At 53.9% G+C, this 24,233-nt stretch overlaps 3 protein-coding genes across 5 annotated transcripts in view; 1 reads left to right on the top strand and 2 right to left on the bottom strand.

Annotated features, from left to right (window-relative positions):
• Il4i1 (interleukin 4 induced 1) overlaps nt 1–19,387 on the bottom strand; it is a 29,062-nt gene extending 9,675 nt beyond the window's left edge. For both annotated transcript variants that reach the window (XM_037200472.1, XM_037200479.1), the window contains exon 1: nt 19,304–19,387. The gene's annotated coding sequence lies outside the window, so the exon portion shown is untranslated. The remainder of the gene's footprint in view (nt 1–19,303) is intronic.
• On the bottom strand, nt 957–19,387 carry Nup62 (nucleoporin 62). 2 transcript variants are annotated; one of them, XM_028858926.2, is made up of 2 exons: nt 19,304–19,387; nt 957–3,304 (listed from the first exon to the last, which is right to left on the bottom strand). In XM_028858926.2, exon 2 carries the CDS (start codon nt 3,226–3,228, stop codon nt 1,669–1,671), a length of 1,560 nt encoding a protein of 519 aa, XP_028714759.1. In that variant the 5' UTR covers nt 3,229–3,304; nt 19,304–19,387; the 3' UTR covers nt 957–1,668. The 2 variants fall into 2 exon arrangements, with proteins under 2 accessions (XP_028714759.1, XP_037056391.1); XM_037200496.1 differs by lacking the exon at nt 19,304–19,387 and adding an exon at nt 13,850–14,197.
• Nucleotides 19,130–23,421, top strand: Atf5 (activating transcription factor 5). The gene is made up of 3 exons (XM_028858936.1): nt 19,130–19,385; nt 20,387–20,680; nt 22,205–23,421. The coding sequence occupies exons 2-3, from the start codon at nt 20,503–20,505 to the stop codon at nt 22,867–22,869; spliced, it is 843 nt and encodes a 280-aa protein (XP_028714769.1). The 5' UTR covers nt 19,130–19,385; nt 20,387–20,502; the 3' UTR covers nt 22,870–23,421.
• Nucleotides 23,422–24,233: the final 812 nt, after the last annotated feature.

The following is a 24,233-nucleotide window of genomic DNA, read 5'->3' as shown; positions in this document are numbered from 1 at the left end:
TGTGTAAAACACATCTTGAGAATTGAGGCCTAAACATCATGGTCAGCTGGGGTCAAGCCATGGAGTGCAGTGCTGGGCTGTGGTGGCTTGCCCATAATCCTAGCACTCAGGAGCCTAAGGCAGGAAGGCCACACCAATTCAAGGAGGGTCTGGACTACGGTGGACAGCCCTGTCTTAAACCAACAAAAACTCACATACTGTAGAAAGGCCACTGAGGGTCTCAGGATTTGAGCCTTCCAGTTCACTGGACCTGCCTCTATGTGGCTTTTCCAAGACAAGGTCTCATGTGACTACGTAGCTGAAGATAACTTTGAACTCCAGAGTGCTGGGGTTACTGGATGTTCACCACTATGCCAGGCTTTCTTTTTTTTCTAATCTTTGAGACTTTATAGGACTATTCGCCTGCATGTTTATCTCTGCACACAGTACCCAAAATTATTAGAGGGCACCTAATAATCTGGGACTGGAGTTACAAATGGTTGTGAGCTACCATGTGGGTGCTGTAAATCAAACCAGAGTCCTTGGAAGAGCAGCCAGTGCTCTTAGCAGCTACCTCTCTAGGCTCTCACCCTACCCCCCAGCTTTCTCTTGTGATTTGAAGTCCAACATGATCCAAGGAAATAACTTGTGGCCCCATTCTGGAATCTTCAGACTGCTGGTCCAGGATCCCCAGTCCTGTAGGAGTGGCAGCCAAATGCTTGGCATGAGCCCAGCATATGAAGTCCCCGAGTTCCCTGGTCTCCACCACTGATGACATCACAATGACGGGGGCACCCACTGGAGTGATGGGTGACGACTTAGCACTTGTGTACACAGGTGGACAGGACTCTCTCCTGCACCTGCAGCCCACCGCCCCAGGGAGGTAGAGTGGGCCCAGGACTAGATATCCACCAGCTGTGCCCCACCCTGCCCTGCCGAGTCTCGGACCTTTCTTCATTCCTTACGCTCACAACAGGTCTGATTTCACACAGTTTTCTTTATTTAGAAAAACAGCATTTGATCAGGGACCACAAAGGCTACAGCAGAGTACAGGAAATAAGACAGACCAGGACATGACCGCTGGCCTTCAAGACCGTGACTAAGATAGTTCTGACACTGGGGTATCCAGAAGCAAATCTGCTCTCACTCTGGCCCCAAGGTCATCAGTCCTTGCCACAGGAGCCCTACAATCTAGGGGTGAAGGAGGTAGCCAGTGCAAAACAACTGTTAGCTCAGAGTGCCTTGCTTGTGAGTCTGCTTGGTATGGCAGAAGCTCTGGAGGACACGGGCTAGATGGGAGCTGGAGAGATGCAGAAACCTTGGTCTTTCAAACCCACCGTGTCTCCATGCCAGGTAAACTTCTTGGCCAGCATCTCCTTTGGAGCGCTGTCCCACAGTCACAGCCATGCTGGAGTGGCTGAGGTACGAGCTGGACGGATTAGAACTGAAGCTGCCGGGAGGCAGCACTGAATTCAACACTGCCCTTGTTCTTTAAATGCTGGCCCAGAGCTCAGGGACATTCATTCATGCCTGGCTCCAGAGCACACAGGCTACATCACTGAGCGCCATGCCTTGTACAACTTCTGCTAGCCGGAAGTCAAACCAAAGAACTTTTCTCTCTCAACAGCACACCCACCCAACACAGCCAGCATCCCTGTAACCCGAGAAGCCCCTCCCATTCACGCAGGGCTAGTCGAAGGCAATGCGCAGGCTGCGCTCCTGCTCCTTGCGGCGGCCCTCACATACACGGCTGGCCTCTTCCACCCTCCTCTGCAGCAGGGCAGAGCTCTGGTCCACCCACTGAAGGGAGTCCATGTGTGCGTTGAGGATCTTGCAGATCTGCTGCAGTGGGTCGCTGGTGTCTGCAGGGCCGCCAGCCATGTTCAGGTGCTCGATGATGTCCTTGAGGTCCTGTGCCATGCGCTTGAGCTGAGCATCGATGTTCTCAGCCAGCTTGAAGGTCTTCTCCCGCTCCTCGTCGGCATGCTGAAGGTAGATGGTGCCACTCTGCTCCTTCACCGACTCCTCCAGTGGGCTCAGCAGGTCCTCCAGCTCCTTCTGCTGTGATAGGATGAAGTCCAGCTCCTGATCCAGCCGCTTCTGGTCCAGCTTCACCTTCTCCACCTCGCGGTGCAGACTGGTGATCTTCTCCCCATTCTCAATCAGCGTGCGGTCCCAGGCATTGACCTGTGTGGCCTGCTGCAGGAAGTGCCGCTCCTGATCCTCCAGCTCCAGGCTCCACTTGTTGATCAGGCTTTCCAGCTGTGCGTAGGTCATGGCAGGACTTGTGGTTGTCCCAGCGGCGGTGCCGGAGCCGGGCACAGCAGCCCCACTAGTGGCCCCACTACTGGGGCCAGTTGGCACCAAGGGTTTCAGGCTCAAGGCAAAGCCAGCAGTGGCGGCAGCGGAGGAGGTGGTGGTGGTAGTGGTGGTGCTGGTGGTGGAGGTGCCAGGAGCCGCTCCAGGGGCCTTGAGGCTGAAGCCCAGAGTTCCAGCACCAGGAGTGGCTGCAGTTGTCGCCGGAGCTGAGAGGGACAGCACCGTAGTGCTGGATGATGAGGCGGGAGCAGGCGCTATGGAGGCAAAGAGTGTGGCCCCTGCACTGGTGGTGGCAGCAGTGGGTGCAGCAGCAGCTGGCTGTGCCGCGCCTGCTGTCGTGGTCACCAGCGCGGCTGGGGTGAAGGGAGAGCCAGACAGTGCTGGGGGTTGGGCTGAGCTACCCACAGAGCCGAGGCTGAAGCCAGACGCTCCAGGCTGGGGTGCACTGCCGCTGGTGAATGAGAACCCCGTGGAGCCAGCAGACGGAGCAGAGGTGGTAGAGGACCCAAAGACAAAGCCAGTGGGGGCTGTCCCCTGGCTGGAGGTGCCAGCACTTGAGATGGCATTGGTAAGGGTGCTACTGCCAAGCCCAAAGCTGCCAGTGTTGGCTGCAGCTGGTGTGGCAGCTGTGGTACTCAGGTTGGGTTTTGGGGTGCTGATCCCCAGGGAGAAGCCAGTCGCTCCAGAAGCAGGCGTTGTTCCAAAGTTGAATCCCGGGGTCTGTGTGGTCGGGGTCTGTGTGGTGAGGGAGAAGAGGCCAGTGGAAGGGGCGGTTGCGGCCGGCTGGCTGGGAGTCCCAAAATTAAACCCTCCAGTGCCGGAAGTCGAGAAGGAAAAGCCAGTGGCAGCTGTGGTGGTCGCAGTCTTCGCAGTGCCAAATGTAAAGCCGCCAGCAGGGGCCCCGGTGCCTCCAAAGTTAAACCCACTCATGGCTGTGGAATCTCCGGGTGGCAGCTACTCCGACTCTGGGGCAAATCCGTCAGCGTCTGCAACCTTGGGGAGGTTTCTAGAGCAGAGGAAGTGACATGGTCAGATGGTAGTTTGGGACAGGTAAGCTCAGTGGTGTGGAGGGTAGCGGGCTGGAGACAGAGCTGGCAGCAGCCCTGCCTCTTCCTCTGCTAACCTAACAAGCTCCAGCAAACCAACTGAGTTCAGTACTCCTGGCCATGTGCAGCTCCCACTCCCAGGGAGGAGGTCTGAGGCAGTCCTTGAGAAGGCACTCTAGTGAGTGGGACCACCCGCGGGACCAGCTCTTCCAGGCTGCCAGCACTCGCCCTTGATTCTTGGGGCAGAGCAGGCCCGGGCCTGAGCCCTCCTAACTCGGGGTGGGCATGAGAGCCCATCCAGTGCTCAGGGATAAATAGAGACCCAGATCAGACAATCAGATGTTATCTGGGGTTCTCCTCTAGGTGGAAGCGAGCAGTCACCACCAGTGATGGGTGCAAGGGACAGAGAGGGCAGAGGAAAGGAGCACTCAGCAAGCCAACAGCACCACAGGCCACCCAATCAGAGTGCTGGATTTCTGCAAGTTCTAACTGAAGCAGCTCCGGCAGGGTGCTGCAGGCACCACCTGGGAGGTGAGATTTCTGTCCCACCAGTGCTATGGAGGCAGCCGGAAGCCTTGTCATCTCCCCAGGCCCCCGCAGATGGTGAGAGAGAAGAAGCTGGTACAGTGGACCTGATGGAGTCACAGGGCACTTCCCTAGCCTGGTGTGGGACAGTCAGACAGAGATGCAGAGTCCAATGTTTCATACAATACCAGACACACATTCCATGTGGAATCAAGTGCAGCAGAATGGACCCTTCAGAGCTGTGTGACCCCTGCTGTGGCCTCTTGAGGCGATAGGTACCCCATCCCTTTTGTGGGCAGCACTGCCCAAAGGCTCATTCCATAGCAGAGAAGCACCACAGCTTCCAAACTGTGTGGTAATGACATGTCTTTCTCGGTTATTATCTATCTTTTGAGAGAGAGATTCACTGGGACCTACAACTCGCCAATTAAGTTAGGCTGGCTGGCTGGCCAGAAAGCTCCAGGGACCCACCTGCCAACACCTCTCCTGCACTGAGATTCTAGCACTGGCCACTATGTCCAGCTTTTTCATGGGGGTGCTGGGGACTGACCTCAGGTCTTCATGCTTGTGTGGTAATCACTCTATTGATCAAGCCACCCCCCAGCCACTGACCTTTTGTTCTCTGGGACAGGGTCTCACTATGAAGCTCAGAATAGCTTCAACCTTACAATCCCTTTGCCCGAGTCTTTCCAGTGGAGGGATTACAGGCACATACTGCTGTACCTACCCTCCCCCCTGGCCCGCTGTTCGGAAGCCCTAAGTCTATGGTAGGTTTGACAACAGCCGGAGGAAACAAACACATGTCAAGTGCAGCAGATCCGAGTGACCCGGTCCTCCTCTCAGCACTAACAACAACATTAAGCCTCTCTGAGCTCAGTCCCGGTGCTGAGCAGCTGACATGAAGACATGATTTGGGGTGCTTGCTGTCTCTGGGACATTTTCAGAGTAAGAGCCAATGTTCAGCTGTGAAGCTCTGAAGAAGACCCAGTGTGGCTAACCTCGGGTTTACTATGAATTTAGTAAACCGTGGGCCTGCTCAGTGAGTCATCAGGCCGTGACAAGAACCACAACAGCAGCCCGGAGGCTTCTGGGCAGCAGCCCCTGCCCTACTTTGGGGGCAGCACCATGTGGTATTCTCTTTCCCTGGCCCCACAGCAGTCCTGGGAGAGATGGGTCTGTGGACAGTGCACAGAAGGGAGATGGGACTCAGGAGGAAGCCAAGTCGGGTTCCATTTTCCTTCACTGAACACAGCTAAGGCCTGCTCTGAACTCTGGTCCTGCCCCTTGAGCTTACAGGAGCTTCTGGGGAAGGAGTGTTATTTCACTCTGAAAAGGCCATAGCAGGTCCACTGGAGCCCTGTTAGCACCCAGACAACTCTGGCACGACAGCGACTTCCTCACTGGTGAGCACCTGGACTGGAGGAGTTAAAGCTGCCCACGCACCCAATCAACTATGCTTCATATCTCAGTTCTTAAGAACTCAGTGGAAAGCTTTTGCTATAAACTGCAGCTGAGATTTCTCATTTATAGAAAGTTTGTAGTTACTAAAAAACTATGTCAAGTTTCCATGGTGCTAAGGTGTTGTGACACTATTTAAAGTCCCCAGCTCAGACCACAGTGCCAGGACATATGGCGGGAACCCAAGTTCCCGGAATAGGTACCCACTAGTCTGTGCTGATGTAACTGGTGGTGGTGGAGACCACAGGGGTGACCCTCATGATTCGGGTGAGCTTCCCTGGTTTCAGACAGGCACTCAGTTGCACCTGGTACATGGCTCTCCTGCCAGTCAGTCCATGACACAATCCTCCTGGGATGCTGACGGCTTGGCTACCCACACCGTCTCTGCTAGGACAGCTGCCAGTATGCAGCACCGTGGGTGAGGTCCAGACTGAAAGCAGAGGGCCACCCAAGTCCCGTCGAACACCGGGAGCCGATGGTCCTGGTTACTGGCACCAGTGCTGGCACAGCCACAAACACCATGCCAATGACTCAGACTTTTTGTTTGTTTGTTTTTTAGATGAGTCCTCACTACATAGCCTGGAACTCACTATGTACGTGGCTCTCCTGCCAGTCCATGACACAGCACCAGCTCAGAGGCCTGCTTGCCTCTGCCTCTACACCATAATACAGGGCCTGACAAGTGAGGGGCGAAACTGGAGAGGAAGCTGGAAGCAATGTACTGGGAGGAAGGTGGGGTGATGAGCCAGGTCAGGAACTTGACTGCTGGGGACAGAGATAAGCACAGCCAGGGCCTGACTCATTGAGCAAGTGATGACCCACTAAGCCTCGAAGCCCCTTTAGCTGCAGGCCATCCATCTTCACCACAGGAGAGGCTCCTAAGAGAGCCCAGGGGAAAGGAAGCAGCCAGCTCCTGGTAACAGGCTCACAACATGGCCTATGGGCTAGACAGTCACGCTGAGGCAGGAGTAGCCTAGGCTGCTGCATTCTCCCCAGCCCCCAGTCACCAGCCTTGTTCCCAGTTCCACAACCTCCTTCCACCCATGTCTTGGTTAGTTTTCTGAGCCATGCCGGCTGCCTTGCTCCTGCCTCCTGAGTGCTGGGATTTCTGATTTGAGCCTTAATGGCAGTGGAAGGTCCTTCTTGCTTCCTGATCATCTGTGTGCTGACTTACAGCTGGCCTACCAAAGTCACTCATACTACTTTTCACACTCAACACTACCCTAAGCAGGGAGTTAGGGCTTGTCCTTTGAACCCAAGTGGTGAAACACAAACAAATTCCACCTGCATAGTCATCCACGTGAAAGCTGAGCACTCACTGTGGTAGCAGTGCTGTGCTCAAAGCAACAGCTATCACTAGCATGTTCTAGAAGAAGCGTGTGCCTTATGTGGCTAAAGGACTTGACATACACAAGATGAGCTCAAGATGGAGATAGCTCCGGATGACCCATCTGTACCCAAGGCTATCACACAGGTCCCTCAGTAGAGCATTGTGGAACATTACTTTAAGACGTGTTGCATTCTTTTATGTTGCATTTGTTGAACTCTGTGAAGCTGTGTTACTGTGTCTGTCTAAAACACCCGATGGTCTAATCAAGAGCGGAATGGTCACTAGGGAGGCAGGAGAGGGACAGGCTGCGCTGCCAGGCAGAGAGAATGAATATATAGTAGAAATCTAGAGAACAGAGAAGAGCAAGGGGGGAGGAGAGAGAAAAGGAGAAGAGGACTTCAAGGGCCAGCCACGGAGTAAGAGGGAAAGAGAGGTATATAGAATAGAGAAAGGTAAAAGCCCAGAGACAAAAGGTGGATGGGATAAGTTAAGAAACTTGTTTCTAGTGGCTGGAGAGATGGCTCAGAGGTTAAGAGCACTGACTGCTCTTCCAGAGGTCCTGAGTTCAATTCCCAGCAACCACATGGTGGCTCACAACCATCTGGTGCCCTCTTCTGGTCATTCATGCCCTCTTCTGGTCATACATGCTGCATACATAATAAATAAATCTAAAAAAACAAACAAACAAACAAACAAACAAAAAAACGTTTCTAGCTTGGCTAGAAACAAGCCAAGCTAAGGCCGGGCACTCATAAGCAAGAATAAGTCTCAATGTATTTATTTGGGAGCTGGGTGGTTGGCCCCCAAGAGCAGAGAGTAAAACAAAACAAAAGCCAGAAACAAAACAAAACCAACCAACTACAGAGGAGGAAGAAGAGGTCACAAGTCAGGAAGCTGGGTCACAATGATGTCACTCCATTTGTGCTGGTTTGACCCCTCACCCATGGTGGTCAGTGAGTCGCCAGAGGGAACCGAGGAGAGGCCATGTGCAGAACAGAGCTCATTTAACAAGAGGCACAGTTGGGAAGTCTAGTGTGGGGTCAAGAAGAAGCTGGAGATGGGGGGGGGGGCGTGTGCCTGCACACACAAAGTGTTCAAGAATCAGGTGTGGCTGCTGCTTCACCAGGGCCATATATCTTCATATGCACAGTAAGCACTGTCCACCAAGAGACCTCAGCAGCAATAAGCTATCTGCGACCAACTGACCAAGGATGATGGCATCTGTGTTTTGTTCTGGGCACTGTGTAAGTGCTCGTGGCTAGTCTGAACAAGAGCTGCTAACTGCCACGTTACCTCACAGCACTAGCCAGAGCACCACTCGACAGGAACCTTCCTGAGTGGAAAACAGGATCAAAGAGGGTAGAGGCTGTAACTAACCTCTTCAAGGGAATACAGCAGAGGCCAGGCCAGCCATACAGTGCAGATGGAAGCCCCGATGGCATCCTTACCCCAGACTCCTGCTGCCCCCACTTCTTACAGTACCCAAGCTATCACTGAACCCAAGTCAAGGAGCAGGCCCAGAGCCCACCTGAAACCCAGTCCTAGCCCCGGGATCTGAGTCTTAAGGTTGCCACGGTACCTCAGGTTTTCCATCTGAAAAAGTAAGGGTATTAAAGAATGGATGGAAATCAGATCCCCGTCAGGTGCTAGCTGTGGAAAAAAACTGAACAGGTTTTGTTTTGGCATACAGCCAGTGGCCACCAGGTGGTGCTATGACAATGCAGAGCCAGGGAAGGACTGGGCAGCAGCTCTCTGGGAACCTTCTGGTGCAGGACAGTTAATAGTTTTAAGAACTCTAACAAGATGGACATAGTGGCACACGCTTGTACTTTCCAGCACTTAGAAGGTGGAATCAGGAGGAACAAGGGCTCAAGGTCTGCCAGCTACACAGTGAACTTGAGACCAGCCTAGACTACATGAGATCATGTCTTTAAAAAAACAAAACTAGGGTGCTTGCTCTTCTGCTGCTGCTTTTGTGAGTGGAACACCCTTCTAACCAGAAGTTTTGCCTTGCTGAGACAAAATAAAAGTCTGCAGGAAAAGATTAATGGCAGGACCAAAGGTCACCAGAGAGGGAAGGAGGAGAGAAGGCAGAGGCAAGAAAAGGGGGAACCTGGAGTTTGGAGAGATGGCTCAGTAAGGTTAAGAGCACTGGCTGCTCTTCCAGAGGACCTGAGTTGAATTCCCAGTAACCACACGGTGGCTCACACCTGTCTGTAACCCCTGTTCCAGGGGATCCTACACCCTTACAGACAAACATGCAGGCAAAACACCAATGTACATACAATAACAATCAATTTAAAAAGGGACGGAGGGAAACTGATCCCTAGGGGGCTGGGCCACACCGATCCCCACAATGTGACCCCCACAATGTGCCAGATCTCCTTGGAACCATGTTCCTCCTCTAACCCTTGGGGAACAAATCAGCTCCACGGTTCCTTCAGTGCAAAGCAGGCAGTGCCTCCTAGCTGGGAAGGGCTGAGGCAACCTGTGTAGATGGCCAGACCAGAGCGGAGACCAGATCCAGTGGGAGACCCAGTCTCAATAAGGTGGAGGAAGAGACCCCACATGGACCTCTGCCCTCTACAAGCATGTGTAACAGGCTTTTTGGACCGCCAGCCCCTGAATCATGACACAAAGACTTAATAATTATGGATGCTTGGCCTTCACTTAGGCTTGTTTCTAGCTAGCTTTTGTTTGTTTGTTTTTCTTTAAAGTAACCCACCGGGCAGTGGCCCACGCCTTTAATCCGGGTTCCCGGAAGACAGAGACAGGCAGATCTCTGTGAGTTCGAGGCCAGCCTGGTCTACAGAGCGAGATCCAGGACAGGCACCAAAACTACACAGAGAAACCCTGTCTTGAAAAACCAAATTTAAGTGCCCTATTTCTATTAATCTATGTGCTGCCCTGAGGCACATTTACCTCAATCTGCTTGCCTGTCTGTCTGGCCCTCTGCTGCTGGCCTGCGGCTAGCTGTCTGGCTCCCCTTTGCTCTCTGTCCACCAGCCCTGCCTATCCCTCCTCTGCCTAGCTATTGGCTGTTCAGTTTTTTATTAGACCAATCAGGTGCCTTAGGCAGGCAAGGTGTAACAGCAACACAAGCCTCACACAGTTAAACAAATGCAGCATAAACAAAAGCAACACATCTTTACATAGTTAAATATTCTATTCCACAACAAGCATGTGCACTCCCCACATCCAGTGGTTTGATCACATGGCTTAGTTCAATACTAAAGTACTGGTCCCAAGCCACCACTGACCCAGGCTGTCACCTATGCTTCTGTCTAGGGTCTCCTGAATGGAGACCTGGCCCAGAATTTACAGATTCTGCTGCCCTGGGTGTTGGGATCACAGGTCAACACTACCATACCCAGTTTTTCCAGAAAGTTTCTAAACATGTAGGCAAGCACCATTCTGCACTTTCCCTGTCCAAACACAACAAGTTGTGTGACCTGAGTTCCACTTGCAGGACTCAGAAGGCAGAGAAAACTGACTCCTAATAGCTGCCCTGATTTCCTCATGCACACACATAAATTGTACTGTGATGTGTTCCCCAAGATGACAATGCCATCCATGTCACCATGAGGACTAAGCACAGCACCCACCTTGGAGAGCAGTAGTACCCCACTGACTTCAAGGTTGGTATTCATGACCTGACTGAGGCACACAAAGCACCACACAGACACGACCTGGACACAAACTCTGCCTGACCTATATGCTAAGTGTCGAGGGGTGGGAGGGATTTTCTGAGGCCCTGGAGAAGGCTCAGGAGGTTGGTTTGAATTCTGGAAGGTGAGGAAAGGGGGAAGAAAAAGGGCCATCACTCATTCCTCTTCCTTCCTCACCCCTAGCCAGCAGGCACCCAGCTATCACCATATTTCTTTCCCATATGTGCACTTCTAAGACTTTTCCATCACGTCAAAGTAAAGGGGAAAAAAGGGGGGCCAAGAGAATCTAGAGTCTGTCAACACCAGCTCTGACAACAAGATCTGGTCTCAAGCAGTAACAGCACTAGAGGAAGACACCGTGTGAAGCGGGCACAGTCTCCCTGGGTAGAGGAAGACACCGTGTGAAGCGGGCACAGTCTCTCCCTGGGTAGAGGAAGACACCGTGTGAAGCGGGCACAGTCTCTCACTGGGTAGAGGAAGACACCGTGTGAAGCGGGCACAGTCTCACTGGGTAGAGGAAGACACCGTGTGAAGCGGGCACAGTCTCACTGGGTAGAGGAAGACACCGTGTGAAGCGGGCACAGTCTCACTGGGTAGAGGAAGGCCATGAGGCTTTCAGAGGCTCTGACGAAATCCTGTCCCTGTGTGTGTCTAATGCCTGCAGGTCCTCAGCCTTCTCCCTCTTCCTCCAGAGGAAACTTTCTGCACCTCAGAAGTCAGTTCACAGCTAATTAGCAATTACATCCTTCCTCACTCCCTAGGGCCTCCACCAGCTCAAGTGACAAACAGACACCAACCCCTCAACCTAGCCAGCTCATCTACCAGGAGCCTATAGCAGAGGGGTTAAAGGAAAGGTTTTGAGATAGAGTCCTGCCACTGGCTAGGATGAACTTGAACCCCAGGCTTAAGCAGCAATCCTTACAGTGCACACCGCCCACCTAGTTCTCAAGTAGGGTTCTAGAAGTACCCTTTGAGACCGAATCTTGCTACAGGGCATATAGTGGCCCGTTAAAGTCACAGGTGTTGTCCAGTGTCTGCTCCTACTCATTTGAAGCAAGTTTCTCTCTTTCACTGAAAAACTTTCTGCTATGCCCAACCCCATTTTTAATTTTGTTTTATTTAATAGGGAAACATGAAAATCAAAATTCTCTCCTGCTTTTACCTCCTACAGCCAACACACCTTGCCTAATGGTTCATGAGCGTAATTTAGCAATAGGGAGGCTGAGGCAGGAGGATTGCCTGGACTACATAGCAAGACAGTTTAAAAAAGGAAAAGGACTGGAGAGCTGGCTGAGGAGTTAAGAAGAACACGTGTTGCTCTTGCAGAGGGCAGGAGTTTGGTTCTCAGCACCCACAACAGGTGGTTCACAACCTCCTCTCACTACAATGCTGGAGTTGCCCTCTGGCCTCCTTGGGCACAGCATCTCACAAAAGCGCTCGCGCTCGCGCTCGCTCTCTCTCTCTCTCTCTCTCTCTCTCTCTCTCTCTCTCTCTCTCTCTCTCATACACACATACACACACACACACACACACACACACACACACACACACACACAGGAAGGAGTCCCACAGTGCTCAAAGAAGCGTCTGCAGCATCTCCCCAGGGACAAATCTCATTAATCCGTGTGTGTGTATGTGTGTGTGTGTGTGTGCGCGCGCGCGCGCGCGTGTGTATCACAGACTATCCCTGTAAACCCACTTCCAGCTTGTTTTTCATCCAGCTGCTGTTACAGGCTACAGTCGGGACACATTTTATCCACTCACACTGTCTGACAGACATGCCCTCATCCATCAGAGGAGGCTCCAGGCCTTCCACACCCTACTGTACCAACACATTAACAATAAACACAAGCTGGCCACTCAGCACCCATCACAGCAAGCAGGACAGACCTGTGTGGCCAACAAAGACAGCAAGGCACAGCTCAGCCTCCAACACCCAGTGTTAAACGAGATAAAGACGTTGTTTGGCCAAGTCCATGTCTCTTCCAACCCAACTACTCCCGATCTCAAATGCCACCCAGGGCAAGGTTTTCCCAAGCAAAATAAACCCACTCCTCCAGCCAACTACCCGTCCTTTAGAGCTACAGGACAATACACTGACAAAACAATGCCAAGTTCTGCTAACAACAGTCCAGAAGCTCCAGGAGGTAGCTAGCGTCAGGCTTCCCCAGAGCACTGTTAAGGAAGAGTCCAGGAAGCTATTATAAGGGCCCACTGTTAAGGAGAGGAGACCGTAGAGAAGCTAAGCTACTCAAGGTGGGAAGGGGTGGTGGTCTCAGGTCACCACGTCATTTTAGGCAAATTCCTTGGGAATTTTCATCACTACCAGCCTCCTGAAAATCCATGACAGACCACAAAAACGTTCCATTTCACAACCACTAGGGTGGCCACAGAAGAGATGAATTATGATGCTGTAGGGTGTGGCAGCCACTTTGTAAACAAAATGGAAGTGCCTTAAGGTCAGTTCCTTTCAACAAGGCACCCATGCCTTGGCACCACAACATAAGCTTGCCTTGCACATGTACCCCCAGGGCAGTAACACCGTTCATTAGTTCATCAAAACCAATGAAACAGACCTGACACATCCATCCATGGAATACATTAGCCTCAGAAAGAGTAAGGAAGCCTGCCGAAGTGTATGCATTATTTCCAGCACTTGGGAGGCTGAGACAGGAAGATTGCTCAAAGTCTGAGGTCAACCTGGGCTCCACAGCAAGACCTTGCCTCTAAACAAACAAACAATGGGGGCAGAGGGCAGGCAGCACAGTACCATACAGCTCTGCTTGGAACTGAGTCCTAAGAGCAAAGACCAGATGCTAGGCAGGCCAGCGGGGAGGAAAGGGGCTGAAATGGTCTGGTCATCTGAGTGAATACCAGAAGTACCACAGAGTGCTCAGGGGCTCCTTTTTCACTATGCACCCCCCTAGCCCTTCTCTCAGCCAACAGTTTTCTGAAGAGGCAGTGACAGAGGCAGGGCTCACCCAGGCTATATGGGATGGTTTCTCTGGGGATCGAGTGATAGCAGGCTTCAGGCCAAGGGCAGGCCCCCGCCCCCCTGCTGTAGCTCTGGGAGAAGAACCAGTGCCTTGTATGCCAAGAGGGCCCTATCCCCGAACTAAGCAATACCCTTAGCCCTTTAAAAATTTGTATTTTTGATAGTCTCAAAGTTGCCAGGGCCTCAAAATTAGCCACTCCAGCTGTCTCCACCTCCAAGAGCCAAGGTCAGTCACAAAGCCCGTGCCACCACCCTGTGTGACGATCTCCCAGCAAATGAGGTGGGAGCCTGTTACTGTCCCACCGAAGCCAAGAGAACTTCAGCAGCTGCCTGCTGAACCTCTCCTACAAGACATTTTCCCATTTCCACCCTACCCATCATGAGACACCTCCAGTCTTCCGGTCCTCCCCCACGACACCCCAGATCTGCTTAGGTGCCACTCTCAAACCCAACTCAGCAGAAACAGAGCACCTCCTGTCCCCACCTGCTGTGGATAGATAGCCCTGCTGAGAAGACCTGGCATCCTGACCTCTCAGTGTCTCCCAGGGAGTGGGGTCTGCCCACCCGTGAGGGGCAGCAAGGAATCCAGAGCTCCTGAGGTCTTTGCAGTGTGGCTCACACCTGTCTTCTCCCCTCGGTTCCTATCTGTCCCCGCAGGCCAAACTCTTCTGCTGTGTTCAGGCCCAGTTCCTTTCTTCTGTGATGAGGCACTCCTGCAGGCCATGGCAGGGCTCCCGCTGGTAACTCTAGCACTGTCGAGTGCAAAGGGCTATAGCAGTCCCTCCGACCCAGCTTGCGGCACAAAGCAACATCTCATGGTACTACCACCCAGGCAAGGCTGCAGAGAATACGACACACTACAATGATAGGACCACTGTGCATTATATCTCAATAGAGAGCAACCTCCAAAATAATCAAGCCAATATCATCTAACCAATCCCAGGAGAGCTCATGGCCCCATTAGCATACAACCCAGAGAAAGCCCCAGGTCACCACTGACCTCTGCTGACTGAAAGTCCCCTCACCTTTGTAGGAGGTGGCATCTGTTGGGGCACAGAAGGCAGCTAAGGGGCAGAAAGGGTAAAGGACCCCTCCTAGCAGTCACTTGTTCCCCATGTCCTGTCCTGCAGGTCCCTCCTCACAAAAGTTCTCAGCAACTCTGGAATGCGGTGCAGCCACAGAGAATGTAGACTTCAACCCCCCACGCTAAAGCTCCAAGGGACCAGACACAAATTGGTGGGGAATTCAAGTTCTTCTCAAGTACTTGCCAATAGTCTAAACTTGAACCTCAGACAAAATCTAGACCTCCATATTCCCTATCAACTCAGCAGCTGCCCAGCTCAATCAGCAATCCCTTTCAGGTGTGATTGGGGTGCTCAAGAGGGCCCTCCTGTCCCTCTGGAACAGCTTAGTCCTGACGCCTGGGCCTGTTCACAACTAACCCTCTACCATCACTGCCCTGAAGTCGCCGTCACTGTCCCTGTTTTCTTCACCAAGGTTCCAAGCACACAGTGATCAGGACTGGCTTCTGAGTTCCAGAACACTAGTGTCAACTGCTACCCGTCTCCCCTGGTCTTTCCCTCTACTCAGGCTAAGGGTATGTATGTAGCTCCTGGATGACACAGGTTGGATGATGGCCACCCAAGATTCACCCACACCAGTCCCCGGCCTGTGGACACTGTCCCACTGGCAAAGCATTCCGCGCAGACAAGTCATATGAAGGCTCCTCCCAGACTCCGTCACCCTGGGTTATCTGAGGAGGCCCAACGTGCAAACTCAGGGCTTCTGTAAGGAAAGCAGGAAGCGCAGAGGAAGGAGAAGCTGCCAGTGTGGAGGCAGAGGCAGGCCTGAGGGGTACAAGGGGCCACACCCTCAAAAACGAGACCACCTCTAGATATCTGTATGGCCAGGACCCCTGGGGACCTCCAGAATTCTAAGGTGGCAAGTGTACGCTGTCCAAGTCTTTTAAGTTCCACCTGTCATAGCAGCAAGGGGGGATAAACCAGTACAGGTGACACCCACAACGCGGGAGCTGGCGCAGAAGCGGTGGTGATGAGTTACAAAGGCGGCCTCTGGAGAACTCTGAGCACCTGGCCACGTGGCACTGCCCTTTCCCCAGCTGAGCTGGCCTTGGCCTTCGGGCCCTTGTTTGCCAGGACGCCCACCTCCAACCCCTGCCCCCTGGCCTTAGTGACATGGCTTAACTTGCTCCCCAGCACTGTGTGGGGATTATGGCATTGCTGACTATTGGTGTGTGTGGGTGGTGGCCCAGTGCTGGGGGCTGTGGGGAGGATTCTGGGAAAACAAAGTCCTGACCTTGTCCTCTGTGTACTGGAGGAGATGGTCATGTACACAGACATCCGTCCGTTAGGCAGGTCAGAATGTACAAGTGTGGTGGGGGCAGGAAGGGAAGCTCCACCAGACCCTGAGCTCCTGGAAGAGCTTTCCCTCGGCCGCACCCTTAGTCCCACGCACTGCAGTGTGTGCTGATGAACTCATCACCTCCCTGTACCAGGTGGGTCCTCTCAGTCGGCAAACAGCCAGCCATGATGCCCCATGCACTCATATTGTCAACTGACGGGCCGGTGCTCACCCTGCTCTGCAGATGGAAACCAAGACACAAGCAGGCGGACCAACCCTTAGCCACAGGCACCAAAAAGCCCAAGCCTTTTCTATCACATAGGGCTGTTGTTCCCTCAATTGGGAAACCAGGGCTTGCTGCAACAGTACAGGTAATGAGGGAAGCAGCTGGGTGGACAAGAACAAAGACATATAGGAAGTGTCACAATGAAACCTCTCTTTGCATACTAACCAAAAATTAAAAAGCAGATCAGGTAAAGTATGTCTCCTCTGGGGCAGGCTGGTATGGGTAGCATCTGGCAACTGAAGCAAAGAACCAACCTAGGTAATGGCCTGGGTTTGAGGACTCACGGGACCCTGGCAGGGCGGGGAACCCTGCTCTATCAAGGACAACTGTGGTCATGCACAATTCTTTCCCCCTTTTCCTCAGTCTTGGTTTCCAAGTTAGGGGCCTCTGGGATGCCAGGCTTTCTTCTTAGCCCAAAGCCCCAGATTCTCTGGGTTCTGCCCAGGCACACCCCTCCAAGTACCCCTCCCCACTGCTGCTCTGGGACCTCCTACCCAGGGCTTTGTTACCCGGGAGCTGTTGCCAGGTGCTCTGTGGCCCCCAGAGAATTCCCTCACCCCTTCCTACCCATCAGAGCCAGGGCTGATGCAACTGCCTGCAACCAGCCTCCTCACTCCTCAGCTCAGGCCCCTCCGCACCAGAAAAGAGTTCCAAGCAGCTCCACCCTTGCTCCTGGCTCCCCACAGGACTTTGTGTTTCTGTGCTGTCTTTGCAACCTCTGATTATTCCAAAAGTTTACTTTAAAATACCAAATTGCTGGGCGGTGTTGGCATGCCTCTATGAGTTCGAGGCCAGCCTGGTCTACAGAGCAAGTTCCAGGATAGCCAGGGCTACACAGAGAGACCCTGTCTCAAGAAACCAAAACTAAGAGCACCATGGGCACTGCAACATAGTATACTGTCTCAAGAATAAAACACCTCTGGGAAAGGGACCAGGGATGAAGCATGCAGGAAGCCCTTGGGTCTATCCCAGCATCACCTACAAAGGTAGGGTGCACACCTGTCATCTCAGCACTTGGGAGGTAAAGGCAAGAAGACTCAGTAGTGCAAGGCCATCCTCAGCTACACAGCCAAGTTCAAGGCCAGTGTGGAATGCAAGAGACTCTCAAAACAAAACACACACAACACACACACCTCTATGGGGTGGAGATGTAGCTCAGTACAAGAGGGCTTGGCCTATTCAATACAAGGCATCCAAATCCAATCCCTAATGCATACCACAAGAAAAGAGAAAAAAGTGGAAGACCGGTGATATTTTGAAGGCAAGCCGTGGAGACAGAACACATCCACTTCTGTATTTGTAGCAGCCTTTCTCTCAGCGACCAGCTTAAGCACACTCCACACAGACTTACCACAGCCCCATAGTGGCAAGTGGGACACGTGGCTACAGAACCTGTGCTCATACACAGGCAGCGGACACGAGTGCTCACTCCAAGGGAAGATGGTCAGCTCCCAAGGACTTCTTCCTTCTTGTAATTTTCAAAATCAGCTTTGCCCACCTGCTTTTTTCTTCTTTTCCAATACCAGGGATGGAACCCAGGACCTCGAAAGCAGCACTCTACCACAGACCTACAACCCCAGCCCATTATAATTTTTTTTTTTTTTTTTTTGGTAAATTCCCTAGATGGGCCAAGAACTCACTTTCTCGTCCACGCAAGCCTTGAACTTTTTACAAATCACACTCGTATTCAGTATGCAGACATGCCACCACTCAAGTGCAGGGAGGTCAGAGGACAACTTTCTCCTCCCACCACACAGGTCCTGAGGACAGGTCTCAGATCGCCAAGTTCAGAGACTACCACTTGAGCGATCACTCAGCGGCTCAGGCCTGGCCTTTAATCTTTGCTTTCTTTTTTTTTCTTTCTTTTTTTCTTTGGTTTTTCGAGACAGGGTTTCTCTGTGTAGCTTTGCGCCTTTCCTGGAACTCACTTTGGAGACCAGGCTGGCCTCGAACTCACAGAGATCCGCCTGGCTCTGCCTCCCGAGTGCTGGGATTAAAGGCGTGCACCACCACCGCCCGGCTAATCTTTGCTTTCTTAAAAACAGCTTGAACTCATGAGTCCTTCTGCTTCCATCTCCCAAACGCTGGCATTACAGGTAGCACCAACCCCAGTTTATGTCCAAGCATTCTACTGAGCTCCATCTTCACCCCCAGTTTGGATGTGGATTCAGTCTCTCAGCTGCCACAAACATACAGATACAGATAGATGGCCACGGGGTAGGAAACACAGCTCATGCACCAGCCCGGGGAAGGACAAGAGGGCTTCTTACACTGAATGGGAAATAAACGTCCTATTTTAGACAGGGCCAGGAGACAATTATCTAGTGGGCTCAGCAAGAGACCAAGGACTGAAAGGAAGTCAGAGCAAGGGGCAAAACAAGGAGCCATCTGATGAGAGCTAAGAGGCCAGCAGGGCTGAGCACCAGCCTGAACAATGAGAACTAGAGTAAGATGGCAAAGAGAAACCCTGGGAGGTGGGCCACACACATCACCAGATGAACGTTGATGGCTAAGGGTTTGGGTGGAGAGACGGAGAGCTCATCCCAGGGTTCTTAACTAAAACAAAACACACCGAACAGAAGAAGGAGGTGAAGTGACTCAGGGGGTCAAGGCTGCCAAACATTTTGACCGAGTTCCAAGTCTGGGACCGCATGGTGGGAGAAGCGACTCCTGAGAGTTGGTCCTCTAACCACACACACACACACACACAATATATATATGTTTAAAAAAAAAAAAAGTTGAACTAGGCGCCCTGTGATGAGGAATTCGTGGCCTAGTTTCCATAGCTGCTCCATTTGTACGTTTATACACCTATCTACAAACATTTTGGGGACAATATCTTGCTGTTCCTGCTTTCAACTCGGCCCTGAAGCCTCAGCTAGCTTCAGCTCGCCGCCACCCCACGACAGGCGCGACCCACGAAGGCTCTCGGGGGGAGACATCGGTTGGGGACTGGTGGCAAATTCGCGAACCAGGGAGAGAGAACGAGAGGCGCTGACTGCGGGTGTGTGAGAGATGGGGTAGGATCCCATCAAACCAGGAGATCGAGCCCCAGCCCTCCGCACGAGGCGTGCGTCCGGAGGGTCCGGGCGGCATGGCGGCCCGGGGTCGCCACCGCCCCGTCGGGGCCACGCGGGGGCGGGGCGCGGAGGGATCCAGGCGCCCGCGCTGCGCCGCCCCCAGTATATTTGTCGCCAGGCCCCGGGGCCGCCTCATTCTCGATCGTCTCAGAACCATTCCTCTAACGCTCCCGCCACGCCGCCTCCGCCCGCTCGGCCTCCGCCATGGCTCTGTAGCCGTGATCCCGTCGTGCCCCGGCCCTGTCCCCGCGCTCACCGCGCCAGCACTCTCTGCTCCCACCGATCGTTCAGCCGAGGCCGCCGCCGCCGCCGTCGCCTCTTCTTTCCGCAGCCATGGAGTGAGTAACCGCTCGCCCCTCCCTCTCCAACCGCCTTTCCCGCCCTTTCCCAGAGCTCGCGGGGCTTCACTGGCCGACCTCGCGGGGGGTGGGGAGGCCGAGAGCGGAACCACGGCCGCGCAGGCGCAGAAGAGGGGGAAGGTGGCCGGCGGGCCCGCTGAGCATGCGCACTTGGCTCGAGCCGTGGGGGAGGGTGTGCTTCCGGAGAGCTGGAGGGGCAGTGGGGGAGGCTTAGGGTCGGCTCGCGCGCCTGCGCGCTACTTCCCAGATCCTTTTCCTCCCTCCACTCCCAGGATGCGGCACACACCCTGTTGCGCACGCGCACTAGCCCACCCGAGGCCTGAACAAGGAAGGGCAGCCGGTAGTCAGCTAAACATGCGCACTAGTGACGCCACAGTGGACGGCTTTCAGGGACTGAGCGTGCGCTTTGATGCTTGGCTGACAGGCGGAAAGGGAGGGTGGGGTTTAGACGGCCCGGGTTCTTTGAGGCGCTGACTCAGGCCCAGCTCCCCTCCAATCAGGGACCTTCTAGGGCGGGGACTGGCGTAGATTGACAGGGAGGACAAGGCTTAGGAACGCCTTTAGGAAGGAGGCGGAGCTAGGGCCGCGGGCGGCCTCTGGGGACGGGCTAGTGGAGGGCGGGGCTTCGTGTAGTGTCTGTGGAAGTCACCTGAAACTTAGGGGGAGAGTGGCACTGGAGAGTGTGGCACTGATGAAGGGCACCCCTGTGGGGTCGGTGGACTGCAAAGGGAATGGAACCTAGTGGAAACACTGATGCAGAAGGGGCCTGGCTAGGGGGCTCCCTTGGGAGCCACACTTGTGATGAGCAGGAGCTGAGGAGGGCAGGAGGGGCTGGCGTCACCCCTGCGCTGGGCTTCCGTGTCCAGGCTCCCCGCGGGAATGTGTGGCTCTCTGGAATCTGGGGAGAGAAGGGAAGTGTGAGCGGCCTGTGGGTCAAGCGGCAGTGACCCACCCCACCCCACCCCCTGTCTCCCTCACAGGTCCGCCACCTTGGTCTTGGTGCCCGTCTTCACCCAGCTGAACAGTCTCCCAAGCTGCCGCCCCGCTGCTGGTGTGGCCTCCATTGCCATCGGTGCCCTGCGCCTGCGCCTCAGCCATGTCACTCCTGGCGACCCTGGGGCTGGAGCTGGACAGGGCCCTGCTCCCAGCTAGCGGGCTGGGCTGGCTCGTAGACTATGGGAAACTCCCCCTGGCCCCTGCCCCCCTGGGCCCCTACGAGGTCCTTGGGGGAGCCCTGGAGGGCGGGCTTCCAGGGGGGGGAGAGCCCCTGGCAGGTAAGGATGCTGGAGGCGGGGGAGGGGGCAGAAAAGGGAAGAATTCATTCATTCGCGAGATCGGTGCTGAGGGCCGCAGTGTGCCCAGCGCGGTTGTAGGTGTTCAGGGTTCAAGGGATCCCTAAGCTCATGGAACATCAGAAAACACAAGAGACAGAAGTGGAAAACAGCACTGAGCCGGAAGTGACGGAAGACCTAGCTGAGAAGTCCCGTAGCCTTCTCCTTAGACAGCATCTGAACCGAGGGCTGGGGGATGAGAAGAAAGGAGCGTGATAAGAGACTCGGGCAGACAGCAGTCTCTTGTGACTGTACAACAGATGCTTGGCCCAGGCCGGGATTTCAGTAATTAATGAGTTGCTGCCCCTGGTGGCACAAGCCTGTGGTTCCCCTGTTCAAGGGGCTTCTCATCCTCTTGAGCCCACGAGTTGCAGGCCAACCTAGGCTTCTCAAAAACAGAAAACAAGAATGAATAGATGGAGTGTGTGTGTGTGTGTGTGTGTGTGTGTGTGTGTGTGTGTGTGTGTGTGTGTGTGTGAGAGAGAGAGAGGAGAGAGAGAGAGAGAGAGAGAGAGAGAGAGAGAGAGAGAGCAGCACCCTGGGAGAGAGGCAGAAGGACCTGAAGTTTAAAACTGTCCTCAGCTACAGAGCAGGTCCAAGGCCAACCTGGACTACATGAAACCCTATCTCAAATAAATAAATAAGTGAATAAATGAGTCAATGAGAGAAAACATAGGTGGGGGGTGGGTGCCGTCCATCAGCCCTACAGAAAAGAGAATGGTTATAGAAACAACAGCTGACTTTTGTGGGTGGATCATTAGTTGGTTGGCTGCTTCACTGAGTGGTTGGCTGATTATTTCATTGGTTAGTTGGTAAATTAATTGGTTGATTGGCTGACTTGATTGGTTGACTGATTTGACTCATTGATTGGCTTATTGATTAGTGAGTTAATTAGTTTATCAACAAGTTGTCTGGTGAACTGTTTGATTGGCTGGTTGGTTGGTTGACTGGTTCATTGGTTAGTGGGTTAGCTGATTGTTGGCTGGTGAACTCTGGTTCACTGGTTCATTGCCTACTTCATGGGTTACTTGGTTGGCTACTGAACTGGATGATTGGCTGATTGGTTGGTTGCCTCATTCACTTTTAGTGGGTCAGTTTGTTGGTTGTTTGGTAAACTATGGTTGACTGGTTGGTTGGTTGGTTTGTTGTATGATTGGCTGGCTATTGGTGCCTGGTTTGTTTGTTGGTAGATTCTATGGCTCACTGATTAGTTGGTTAATTCATTAGTTAGTGGCTTGGTGGGTAAGCTAGTCGGTCTGTTGACTGCTTGACTAGTTAGTGGGTGTGGGTGTGTTGGTTGCCTGGCTCACTGATTTCTGCCCTGACTTACTGGTCTGCTGACAGATGTATAGATTTGATGGCTGGCTAGCTGGTCACTTGTCACATTGAGTGAATGGGACAGGAGTGAGCATCAGGTGGGTAAAGGACAGACCTCAGGGGCCTTTTATGTACCCCTTCCATCCTCAGGTGACGGCTTCTCTGATTGGATGACAGAGCGGGTTGACTTCACGGCCCTCCTCCCTCTGGAGGCCCCTCTGCCCCCAGGGACCCTCCCCCCACCCTCTCCAGCCCCCCCTGACCTGGAAGCCATGGCATCCCTGCTCAAGAAGGAGCTAGAACAGATGGAAGACTTCTTCCTGGATGCCCCACTCCTCCCACCACCCTCCCCGCCACCGCCACCAGCACCCGCCCTGCCCCTGCCCCTGCCCCTGCCCACCTTTGACCTCCCTCAGCCCCCTGCTCTGGATACCCTGGACCTGCTGGCTGTCTACTGCCGCAGTGATGCTGGTCCAGGGGATGCAGGCTTGGCAACCCTGCCTGTCCCCCAGCAGCCGCCGCCTCCTCTGGCCCCTCTGCCTTCACCGCCCCGCCCAGCCCCCTACCCTAGTCCTGCCAGCACCCGAGGGGACCGCAAGCAGAAGAAGAGAGATCAGAACAAGTCAGCGGCTCTCAGGTACCGCCAGAGGAAGCGGGCAGAGGGCGAGGCCCTGGAGGGCGAGTGTCAGGGGCTGGAGGCCCGGAACCGGGAGCTCAGGGAGCGGGCCGAGTCAGTGGAGCGGGAGATCCAGTACGTGAAGGACCTGCTAATCGAGGTGTACAAGGCCCGAAGCCAGAGGACCCGCAGCACCTAGGGGGCAGGCCCAGGCTCCCTCTGCTTCCAGCTTTATTCCAGCCCCCCCTTCCACTCTCCTATCCATCCATGTGTGGAGTTTCCCACCTACCCCCATTGTGGGTCATTTGGCTTAGTCAGTTTCTGTACCCCTTCAGTGCAACTGAGGAACCAGGGCCCTCAGGGAATTTGAGGATCCAGCCTGATCCCTGGTTTCTGGAGGCTAAAGCAAGTGTGTTTTTTGCAGGTAGTCCTTAGTTGGGTGTGGGGGGTTGCCGGCCTGGCATGGAGGTAAGGCAGGAAGCCACTCAGAGTAGCTGATGAGGACTAGTCAGGGAGGGAGGGTTTTAAGGCAGGGACGTGGAACACCAAGAGAAGGCAGCCAAGGGGAGGAGCCAGGTCCTCGGAGCAGGAGAGCCGGCCAAGGGAGAGGAGGGTGGCTGTAGTGGGTAACTAGGGGTCATCTTAGCTCTGGAGAGAATCAGTGTTCGTGCAGGTGTTGGGGAAGGGTCGCGTCTAGTGGGGCTGATCATCCAGGGGTTGTGGGCACAAATAAAGTGCAGAACTTCCTGTGGCCTGTGCGTCTTGTCTTGGAGAGGGGCTCAGGGAAGTCATAGGGCAACCGAGACCAGTCCAAAGGCCGAGACCGAAGCGCCACGGGATGTGCCCAGCCTAAGAGAAGGAAGTCAGACCGCAGTCCCGGCGTTTGGGAGGCTGAGGCAGAAGGATTGCTGTAAGTTTGAGGTTGGCCTAGGCTACAGAGTGAGCCCACCTCTGACAGAACGGTGAAGCCACACCAAAGGTAACTAGTAATATTTACAAGTACATCCGCTTGGCAAGACCAGGAGTGGAGACACAAGCGCCGTGCCGTGTTGAGCCGGAGGCTGTTACTGTTCCCATTGGCAGCAGGAGAAAGACGACGAACCAGCAGTAATCACAGCATGTACACCAAGGATGCCGTCAGACGGGGCTGGCCCTGCAGTAGCAGGCGAGCTTGCTCAGCAAGCTTGAGGACCTGACTCAGTTTCCAGGATAGATCCCGAATAACAAGCTAGCAGCTGACAGTGCACACTGCTCTCCCAGAAGCCCCGAGTCCAGTCCCCAGCAGCCACCTGTGTGATTCATGGCCTTGCACCAAGCAGTGTGGAGGATAAAGACTGTCAGTGAAGTCACAGTGTAAGGAAACTGAGAGACTTGGAGGGAAGAAGTGTCCTAATGGGACTGTCTGAGGAAGCCGCCTGGGGGCAGACACATGGTGCTGTGGGTCCAAGAAAGGAAAGGTGGTGGAGAGTGGGCTCCCCAGAGCTCTGGGAGGGAGTCAGTCTTTAGGGTAAGCACCTGCCAAGTCCTGTTCGCTTGAGGGATCTTTGTTCCCATGACAACTGG

The sequence above is a fragment of the Peromyscus leucopus genome, chromosome 1, assembly GCF_004664715.2.
Source record: "Peromyscus leucopus breed LL Stock chromosome 1, UCI_PerLeu_2.1, whole genome shotgun sequence".
NCBI classification, from domain to species: domain Eukaryota; kingdom Metazoa; phylum Chordata; class Mammalia; order Rodentia; family Cricetidae; genus Peromyscus; species Peromyscus leucopus.
This window is presented reverse-complemented; position numbering and strand designations above follow the sequence as displayed.

Coding starts and splice junctions, on each gene's coding strand:
- Nup62 (XM_028858926.2), bottom strand. CDS start 3,228: ATGAGTGGGTTTAACTTTGGAGGCACCGGGGCCCCTGCTGGCGGCTTT.
- Atf5 (XM_028858936.1), top strand. CDS start 20,503: ATGTCACTCCTGGCGACCCTGGGGCTGGAGCTGGACAGGGCCCTGCTC. Junction 20,681..22,204: donor GGGGGGAGAGCCCCTGGCAG/GTAAGGATGCTG, acceptor TTCCATCCTCAG/GTGACGGCTTCTCTGATTGG.